The sequence below is a fragment of the Vombatus ursinus genome, unplaced genomic scaffold, assembly GCF_900497805.2.
Source record: "Vombatus ursinus unplaced genomic scaffold, bare-nosed wombat genome assembly UNPS02003292.1, whole genome shotgun sequence".
NCBI lineage: Eukaryota > Metazoa > Chordata > Mammalia > Diprotodontia > Vombatidae > Vombatus > Vombatus ursinus.
Genome location: NW_020943070.1, coordinates 4,470,934 through 4,481,669, shown reverse-complemented (window position 1 = coordinate 4,481,669; position 10,736 = coordinate 4,470,934). Strand labels below are relative to the sequence as shown.

General features: G+C 52.3%; 1 protein-coding gene across 1 annotated transcript; it reads right to left on the bottom strand.

Moving 5' to 3' along the window:
- Nucleotides 1–465: 465 nt before the first annotated feature.
- Nucleotides 466–2,884, bottom strand: ELFN2 (extracellular leucine rich repeat and fibronectin type III domain containing 2). Its single transcript, XM_027873711.1, is given in 2 exon segments — nucleotides 466–1,362; nucleotides 1,364–2,884. Coding segments are annotated over 2 exon segments (2,418 nt in total).
- Nucleotides 2,885–10,736: the final 7,852 nt, after the last annotated feature.

Genomic DNA, 10,736 nt, shown 5'->3' with positions numbered 1-10,736 from the left:
CTTCTCTGTCTTCCCTTTGGAAGTCTCCCAGACCCCTGCATACATCTGGCCGCCTCCTGAATTTCCCTTCTTCCCTCAACCTTTCCCTCCCCAGCCCTGGACCTCTCCAATCGTGGGAGAAACATCTAGGAGGAATGGGTCTCCCCGCCCCCGGGGCAGCACAGTAGAGAACTGGTTACGGTATCCGTTTGTAAACTTTAAAAATTGTGTTTTTCTGTCCATTTACGTCAGGTTTTTGTTTTTGTTTTTGTTTTTCACAGTCAGGTGGTGGTCAGGTGTGTGCATTGGGTGCGTGCGTGCGGGTGTGTGTGTGTGTATCCATTCCTTGGCCTCCTCCTACCCCGTACCCCCCCCCCCCCGCCCCCCCGCCCCCCCCGCCTCGGTGTCCCTCCCCAGCCTGCCCCCTCCCCAGCCTGGTCCCTCTTTCCATCCCCACCTCACCGGGGGCGGGGAGGAAGGAGAGGGTCACAGCTTCTGCTGAGCTGAGACCCCCTTCCAGTAATCCAGGATGTCGTGCAGGTCCTCATCCTTAGCGAACTGGACCTTCTTGCGCAGGGCATGGCCAGCCGCCATGTACACTTCCTCCCGGTGATGCTTCTTGTAGGGCCGGAAGCGCTCCCAGATCTTGTGGGTACTCTCGGACGAATACTCAGGGCTGGAGGAGTAGCCCGAAAAGTAGTGTCTGGGGGAGAGCTGAGAGTACGTGGAGTCCCGCTTGGAGCGGGACAGGGGCTTGAGGAAGGACACCCTCTGGCTCAAGGTGTCCGCGCTCTCCTCGTAGTACAAGGCTGGGAAAGAGTGTCGGTGCTCACTGCAGTGGTAGGAAGGCTTCACCTCCAGGTGATGGATGGCACCAGGAGACACCAAGGGAAGACGGTCCAGGGGGCTGTTGAGTGGACTGCCCTTCTCAATGTACTTCGAGTCACCCTTGGCCAGCCCCGGGGGTGCTGGGTGATCAGGGACGTCCAGGCTGAAGACCTTGGCGCTCTTGATGGAGCCGCTGGAGGAGACGCTGCAGGTCTTCCGGGCCACAGCAGCATCAGCGCTCAGCTGCCGCTGCAGGGGGTGGTGGGAGCTTTCTTTGTAGGGAGGTGAGAGGAAGCTGGGCCGCTCCAGCCCACCCGTGGAGCTGGTCGGGATAGACTGGCACTCAAAAGCCAGCTCCGGGTCTGCTCCGCTTCCTCCCAGAAAGGAGGCCGTGTCCAGCTTGAGGGCGTCAATGCAGTTATTGATAATCTGGTTGACTTTATCGACCTCCTTGGCAATGGTGGAGATCTCTGCTGCCGAACCCTGGCCATTATCCAAGTCTGGCAGGTCATCCTCACCCCGGGTCAGGACGTCCCCGCCGCCGCCGCTGCCCCCCCGTCCGCACCTCCATGTAGTTGCCCTTGGTGGTCACCTTGGGTGTGTCGATGCCAGCCTCCAGGCCCTTGGGCTGTGGTAGCTTCTCCCCAATCATGGAGGGGATGGAGGACATGCGGGAGACGGGGAGGACCGGTGGCTCCCCCAGCTTCTGGGCAGAGTGGACGATGGAGCTGGTGTCCACGTCTGATCCATAGCGCATCTCCAGGATCGTCTTCTTCACGCTGATTGACTTCTGCTTCTCCTCCTGCATGCGCCGCTTGCGCAGGCAATAGTAGACAGCCCCCAGGACAATCACCATGCCGAAGAGGCAGCCGAGGATGGTCATGATATAGTGCGTAGTGGTGGACGTGCTGGGGGGCACGTCCCCCTGGATGGGCTCCCGGGTGGCGAAGGTCAGGCAGGTGTGGTTGAAACGGCGAGAGTTGCGGATGGAGGCCACGCAGAAGGTGTAGTCAGTGTGGACTTTGAGCTTATTGAGGGTGACAATCTCCTTTTTGTTCTTCAGAGTCATGACGTCGGAGACGTAGCTGTTGTTATATTGGACCAGAACGTAGAGCTTGCTGAAGGGGGAAGGGATGGTCACCACCAGGGTGGCTGAAGTGAACGTGACGTAGTGGAGCTTGATGGTGGGGCTGATGGAGGAGTCTGTGGTGGAGGAGGCCGGGGGCTCCACGGACAGGAAATCCACAGGGTTGAACCCAGAGTTCTCATCTGGGTCCTTCTGGGAGTCGGTGGTGTATGGAGTGGGGTGGCTGACGGGCCTGGACGGCAAGGTGCCATCGCGGCACATGGACTGGAAGACGGTGATGGCGTTGCGGCTGTGGTGAGGCCGCGGCACCAGCAGCGGGTAGCCAGCGAACTCCCGCGGGGACTCGCACTGCAGACGGTCGTAGTTCTTGGTCACGTTGTTGAAGACCACGAGCCAGTTGAGGAAGCCGTAGAGGCCGCAGTCACAGTTGAAGGGGTTGCCCGCCAGCTCGCACACCATGAGGCTGCTCAGCCCCACGAACGTGGTGCTCTCCAGGCGGCTGAGGCGATTGGAGGACAGGTCGATGCTGATCAGCGCCGGGCACTCGGAGAACGCCGTGGGCGTCACCACTTCGATGAGGTTGTGCTGGACGAAGAGAAACTGCAGGCGGCTCATGCCGCGGAGCATGCCCTCCGTCAGGTTGCTCAGCTTGTTGTAACCGAGCTGCAGCACCTGGAGGTTGGCCTGGCCCAGGAAGGCGCCGTCCTCGATGTAAGAGATCTCGTTCTTGGTCAGGTTGAGGTCGGTCAGGTTGCCGAAGCGGTTGAGGGAGGAGTAGAGGACCACCTTGAGTTTGTTCTCATTGAGACGGAGGTCGTGCACGGTGCTGTTGATGTGCTGAGGGATGGTCTCGTAGGGAGGCTGGTTCTGGCTGCAGATGGCCAGCCACACGTAACCCTTGTCGCCCTCTATGAGCCAGCAGTCGGCCTGCACTAGGTCCGGCTGGCAGGCGCAGAGCAGGGCTGCTGCCCACAGGCCCAGGCGCAGCATGGCAGGGGGAGGCCCACTGGGCAGGAGGGCTGGATAGAGGGAGGCCACGGGCAAGGCGGGGCTCGGAGACGGCAGGGATCCGGGAAGGCCTAGCGGCCAAAAGCCTGGCCCATCATCCCAGTTCTCGCCGGGGCCACCAGCATTTTGAGGGATGCCCCCCCAGTGCTGGGGTGCGAGATGGGGCTCCCGAGCTCTGGTCCACTTTGCCTGCTGTCCAGTGTCGGGGATCCCGGCAGAAAGGGGACCAGGCTGTGGACGCGTCTCTGGGGCAGCTGGCTCTTTCTGCAGCTCTGAGGAGTGGTCTTTTCTGCAGCACCCCCAGCTCTGCCCTCTTCCCTTAATCCCTGCCCAGGAAGAGCAGGGTCCTGGGCAGTCAGGAGGAAGTCTGTCTTCTCCTTCTCCTTCTTCTCCTTCTCCTTCTTCCTCTTCTTCCCCTTTGCTCAGGTCTGGGCCCCTTAGAAGTTTCTCAGAGCTTCAGAGCACAGGCAAGAAGGGAAGATGCAGACAGGCAGCTAGACAGAGGCATGGTGAGAGACACACGGAGCTGGAGATCCATCTGTCACCCAGAGCCTGGAAGGGAAGCAGAGGAGACAGAGATGGCTCCATGAGGAACAACCAGAGGCAAACCTCTGGTTGAGGCAGGGGGATAGAGGAACAAGCACTGGGGGAAAGGGACAACGGCAACTCGAATCCAAGACAAGGTCCCCCGAGCAGTCACCAAAAGGGGGCTTCCTGCTTCAGCAAGGACTCTGGGTACCTGTTACATAAAGGAAGGACAGCCTGGTGGGTGGAAGAGGAGACAGTGGGAGGGGAAGGAGAGGCAGGAGAGGGAAAGAAGAAATACTGGGGGGGGGGAGTCTAGAACAGTGCAGAGAAGAAATCAGAAATCTCAGCAGAACCCAAAGGATCATAGGAAAACTAGCTAGAAAGAACCTTAGACATCACCTGGGATCTTTTAGAATCAGACATTTAGAGCTGGAACCATTGGAGCCATCTTATCCGACCCCTTCATTTTACAAGTGAGGAAAGTGAGGCTCTCCAAGTGAAGTGACTTGTCCAAGATCGAATAGGTACCAAGTGTCAGAGATGGAATTGGAACCCAGGTCCTCCGATGCTAAACTGAGCACAATCTAGTCCAGCCTCCTGGGTTGGAGACATTGAAGCCCAGAGTGGTTAAGTGATTTGCCTAAGGTCACACAGGTAGAAAGCCAGGATTTAAACCCAGGTCCTATGTCTCTAAATCTTCACAACAGTCAATCCCACCCCGACCCCCACCACAGACAGGCTCAGTTCCCGGCACCTGTATACCTACCTGTATGTACATATGAGTACTTGTCATGGGTGTGTGCAAACACAGGCAGACATGCATAAGACCACCTCAGGGAGCATCTGTTCACACACCCTCCATTTTACAGATGAGGGCACTGAGGCCCGGAGAGTCTCAGTGGTTTGTCTAAGGTCACCCAGGTGGTCTATATCCACAAGTACGCAGGGATTTACCTCCATGAGCACACACCACTCAAGAAAAACAGACGAGAGGCCCTAAGAACAAAACGCCATCTCCTCTCCATGCCGAACGATAAATAATTCATGTGTTGTGTAACTACTCTTGTTCCAAAAATAATTCCCTTGTCTCAGCTCTGGGGGGGAGGGGAGAATAGGGCCACCCAGTCCTGAGCGTGTGGTTGGGAAGGGGGCAGAGTGGGAGTCTCCTGCAGAAGAAGGGGGTAAGCTGAGCTCTGCCTGGGTCTAGAAGGTGGGCAATAACCCCAAGGAAGGAGCCAGGCCCTGGGAAACAGTGGACAGTGGTGGAAAGGAAGGCTAGAGCCCAGCAGGGGATCACAGGAGCACAAAGGGAGTTAGAAGGGAGCTTAGAGGCAGTTTCTTGCTCGTTTTTTCATTTCATAGATTAGGAAGCTGAGGGCCATGTTGGTTAATTGGCTTGGCCTCCTGAATACTCTCTCCTCTCTGGGTTTTCAAGCCTGTTCTCTCTCGGTTCTCCTCCCACTTGTATGACCACTCCTTCTCAGTCTCCTTGGCCGGATTTCCATCTATGTTACAAACAACTGACTGTGAGTATCCTCCAAAGCATTCTGCTGGGCTGTCTCTTCTCACATTGAGAGTAGTGACCCTGAAGGAATGTTTCGGTCTTGGAAGTCACAGGTATTGGGAGATGGCTTTGTCCTAGGCTCTATTCGCTTCTTCCTCTCATTTGGTGATGTCATCAGCTCCCATGAGTTCAATTTGTATTTCCATGCAGATGATTCTGAGATCTATATATCTAGACATAATCTCTCTCCAGTCTTGAATCATAAACTGCTTATTGGATAGTTCCATCTGGAAGGTCTATAGGCATCTCAAACTCAATCTATCCAAAATGGAACTCGTTGCCTTTCCTCCCAAACCAAACTCTCTTCCGGATTTTCCTTCCAAACTTTCCTCTCCCCATCAAGTGTCTCACCGTGCTCCCCGTCACCAGGCACACAACCTGGAGATCATCCTCAGTTCCTTGCTCTCAGTCACCCCACATATCAAATCAGTTGCCAAATCTTGACCTCTCTCCTATCTAACATATATGTTTGTTCAGTCGTTTTTCAGTTATATCTGACTTTTCATGACCTCATTTGGGGTTTTCTTAGCAGAGATACAGGAGTGGTTTGCCATTTCCCTCTCTGTTCATTTGACAGATGAGGAAACTGAGGCAAACAGGCTTAAGTGACTTGCCCGGGGTCACACAGCTAAGTGTCTGAGACTGGATTTGAACTCAGGAAAATGAGTCTTCTTGACTCCGGGCCCAGTACTTTATCCACTGCACCATCTAGATGCTCATATAACATATATCTATATAACGTATCTCCCCTCCCTTCACTCACACGACCACCACCCTGCTTCAGACCCTCATGACCTCTCACCTGGACTATTGCAGCATCCTTCTAATTGGTTGCTCTGCCTCCAGTCTCTCCTCACTTCAATCTTTCCTCTCCTCAGCTGCCAAATTTTCTGATCATGTCAGACCTACTTAGTACTCCCCTCCTCAGTAAACTGCACTGGTTCCCTATTCCTCCAGGATCAAATATACTTAGTTTGGCATTTAAAGGGCTCCACAGCCTGTGCCCTTCCTATCTTTCTACCATTTTATTGTGGTTTTTTTTTTGTTTGTTTTGTGAGGCATTTGGGACTAAGTGCCTTGCCCAGAGTCACACAGCTAGTGAGTGTTATGTGTCTGAGGCTGGATTTGAACTCAGGTCCTCCTGACTCTCCTCCCTACACTGGCCAGTCTGGCTGTCCTGACCTACCTGATGCTCCTCATGCATAATACCATTTGCCCTCTCCTTTCTCACCTGTGCCTGTCAAAAGTCCCTGGCTTTCTTCAAGCTCAAGCACGAACTTTCCCGGTCCCCCCAGTGCCTTCCCTTCCAAGGTTACCATCCACCTACTCTGTGTGTATCTTCTATGGACCTGTTTATAAACATCTTCTCTCTCCTACTGTAATGTAAGCTCCTTGAGGCCAGGGGCTGGTTTGGGCTCTTTCTTTCTATCCCCAGAACTTAGCATGGTGTCTTAGCATACAATAAGTGCTTAATAAATGCTTGTTGAGGGATTGTCCAAGTTCACATAGGTAGTAAATGGCAGACCCCGGATTTGAACCCACATACTCTGACAAAAAATCTTCCCATTGAACCACAGTGCTTCCTGTCTATGACCCCCCCACATATCATAAGGCCAAAGAGGAGAAAGAAAAAAAGAGGTCCCCAATCCCCTCTTCTCTGCTCTCCAAAGCAGCATCGTTTAGTAAAAACACCAATGACTTGCTAGATAGCAGACTGGGTTCTGGTCCTAGTGATAAGAGCTGGCCAGAAACAGGTGGGCTGCCTTGGAGGTAGTGAGTTCCGCATGACTGAAGTTATCCAAAGAGAAACTGGATGTTATTGGGGATTCTGTAGACTTCAGGCAGGGGTAGAATGACTCCTAAGATGATGATTCCTAAGGCTCAGCCCATTGGGATTCTAGAATGTCACTAGGTTCTGGAGATTCTAGGTTCGGGGATGGCCCTTAGCAATTATCCATCTCAGTCTGCCCTTTTCTCAGATGAAGAAACTGAGGCCTAGAGAAAGGAAGAGCACACAGCTAACAAGTGTAAGTGGCAGAACCATGTCCCAGTTGCCACCCAAGGGCTCTCTGGCTACTGTAGGAATGCCCCTGGCCCTGGAAATGGCCTGATGCTCCCAGACCCGGATGCCAACTGAAACCTCAGGAACTCAAATCCAGCGTAGGATCCTGCAGGCTTCTTTCCAGGCCTCCCTTCACTATTCCTTGGGGAAACACCAGGAAGAGAAATTGCTTAAATTTTTTTAAACCAAAAAGAAAAAGATCTCTTCGTAGTTAAAAGCAAAACCAATTTTCAGCATTGTGGCCCCAAAGGGCAGAAACAGAAGGAAATGAGAGGGAAGAGAGGCAAGGAGAGGCTTGGGAGAGCTGGAAGATCTGGAAGGCAGCAGCTTGGCCCAGGAAGGGAAGGGAACAGATCTGGGCTTTGTAAATGACCAGGGGGGGCAGCTAGGTGGTGCAGTGGATAGAGCACTAGCCCTGAAGTCAGGAGTACCTGAGTTCAAATCTGGCCTCAGACCAAAACACTTGACACTTACTAGCTGTGTGACCCTGGACAAGTCACTTAACCCCAATTGCCTAAAAAAAACCCAAAAACAAACAAAAACAAAAACAAAAGTAAATGACTAGGGCAGGTAGGTGAAAGACTTAGACCTTGGTCAGAGATAGACTTGGCATTCAATCACCCTGGGAGGAGGAGGAGGAAGACTTAAGGGGGTGAGAAGCTGGGCACAGGGCTCTGAGGGGACATCCTCAGGGTTTCTATAACCCCCAAACCCAAGCTGAGTGGGCCCCCACCCACCAGACCCAGGCCAGGGAGAGGAAAGGTTGGGTGGAGAAGGGATTGCATCACCCTGACCAAGGGTAGAAAGGGAAGAACATTATCTAAGCTCAAGACCTGGGTTCAAAACACAAACTTGTTACTTAATTACCTGGATTGCCAACTTCCCACACACATATACCCCCTGGGCCTCAGTTTTCCTCCTCTATTAAATAGGGGTAATAATCTTTATATTCTCAAAGTTCGAAGGTACAATAGATAAGAGGCAGTGGAAAGACTGGAATCAGAAGATGATTCCAAATATTCCAACACATGTAGATGAGTCCAAATATATACGACTATATATGTGACCTTTCACAACCCCTCTTGGCCTGTTTTTCAGTCTCTAAAAAGGAGGTGGGATGGAGACCTAGCCTCAATAATATCTTAAGGTTACTTAGTCAGCCCCCCATGAGTAGAATCCCCCTTCCATTCCCAACAACTGTTCGTCTAGCTTTGGCTTGAAGACCTCACAGTATGCCAGCAGTGAATAGTGCTGGGCACAGGGTTAGGGGACTGGAATCCAGGGTCAAATTCTGCCTCGCATACTTAGGAGCTGGGTGACTCTGGGCAAATCCTTTAACCTCTCAAAGCCTCAGTTTCTTCATCTGTACAATGAAGGGCTGAGAGTCAGTGGCCTCCCAGATCCCTTCCAGCTCCATATCTCTGGTCCTAGGACCTATTTGTGTGAATAGGCTGCAACAGATACTCCCCCCCAAAAAAGGAACTTGGGAAGCCATTGGGGGACGGGGGAGGGCAGTCCAGTCCAAGAAGCCCTAGGAGAGCCTGGCCAGGAGTCCAGGCACTTGCCATCCTGTCCTGGTCACATTGGACAGTCCTCCATCCCCTACTCCCAAGTCCCCCTCCCAACAGGGAACATTTAGAGGAAAACAGGTTTGCAGGCAGGTGTGTTTTGTGGATTTACATAAGTTTGCAATTTGCTAAAGAGGGAGTGTTTACCTAATCTGCTTATGTGTGTGTGTTTATATGTAGAAGGATCTGCATGGTGGGGGTGGGGGATGAGATGGGCATCTAGAGAAACTATGGGATTTGTAGCTTTGTGTAACGATACTGGCTCTGACACTTCCTAGCTGTGTGACCCTAGGCAAGTCATTTTCTCTCTATGAGCCTCCGTTTACTCATCTGTAAAATGAGAGCCCTGGACTAGAGGACCTCTTAGGTCTCTTCCAGCTCCAAATCTATGATCCTATGTCCTGAGTTCAAATCATGACTCTGGTTTTTGTGTGAGCAGGCTAGAACAGAAAACAGGAAACACTGCCTTTAAGATGACTTCTGTTCCCCCTTCTCTCCCCCTCTCCACCTGAGACCTCAAGGTGACCCTCTGTCACCTTCTCTCTCCTCAGGGTCTCCAAAGCCCAAGGCCGCTTATGAGTCAGAGTCAGGCAAAGGGAGCTGAGAGGCCTCCCCACTTCAAGTAGATAGGGATGCATCAGCGTCCCTTGTCCCTGGAGCTACCGTCATTAGCTGACGCATCAAGAACCAGCCAAGGAGATGGGAAGAGATGGCCACGCTTCTGCTGACACCAGCAGCTGGCCCTCTGCCTGGCTCTGCCTCGAAGAGAGCTCACCTGGGCAAGAGCTGCATAGAAAGAAAGGAATAGAGACCTGAGCAGGGAGGGGGTTGGGATAGAGAACAGCCCTGGAGCACTACACTCTCCAGCCAGTGTGGTCAAGGGAAAGACTCCTCCAAGGGGTGGGTGTCACAGTCCTCTCCTCCCTGCCCTAGCATAGTAGAAAGGATTTTGAATTTGGAGTCAGCAGACCCAGGTTCAAATCCTACTCGGTTACTTAGCCTTTGTGTGATTATGGGCAGGTCTGGCTTGTTTTCCAATCTGAAAAGTGGTGTGGGTTGGGTGCTAAAGGATGTCTAGGGTCATCTCTAACTCCACATCCTATGATTCATTCATTCTTTCATTTAGTCACTCACTCACTCAACCAACAATTACCAAGGAGCAGCTCTCTGCTGAAGATCAGTGGTGGAAGGAAGCAGGGAGAAAGCAGGGCTGCACAGAGTGATCAGAGCTTAATCAACCCTCCTCATTAACATGCAACCCGTGTCTGTCCCAGTGGGTGAGAGGGACAGAGGCTCTTCGGAATCAGAGATTTATTCTCCCACAGCCTAAACGGAGCTAAGAGCTGCCCCTTTCCGAAATCATTCACGCAACCCCACAGGAGCCCTTCTGGATGGCTCAGGGAAACAGACACCAGCCTGGGGGCAGAAACTCTTCCTCCCTCTCCTATCCCTACTGATGCCCCAGTCTCCTGCTCAGCTCTGCCTTAATACTGGGCATGAATAGAGACAGGCCTGGCCCATTCCATGAAAAAATCTTAGAACTCTAGATTGATAGATAGGAGGCTTAGAGACCCTCGATTCCAGCCCCCTCATTTTACAGACAAGGAAACTGAGGCACAGAGAGCAGAAGGGACTTGCCCAGTGCCAAACAGCTAGTAAGTAGTTGAACCTGGATTTTAACTTAGGTTGTCAGACTCCACATCCAGAACTCAATCAGTCATACATTTAAATAAACTGTAAAGATACTTAATAAATGTAATATTTATAGTAAAAAAAAATTAAATTAATAGGTTGGACTAGAATCTCTAAGGCCCCTCCCAATCCTGACATTCCCTGTTCTAAGGCCCCTCCCAGCTCTGACATCTCCTGTTCTAAGGCCCCTCCCAACCTGACATCCTCTGTTCTAAGTTTCCTTCCAGTTCTGACATTCCCTCTTCTCAAGGAGTTCACAGTCTAATGAGAAGAGGGGTCAGACCAGACAGAGCTCCTGAAGTCCAGACATCAGCCACAGAGGGTGTAATGTAGCTGGAGACCCCACAAAGGAGACTGAAAAAATGCAAACAGTCAGATTGGTAGAAGGACATCCAAGAGAGAACAATTTCACTAAAAAAA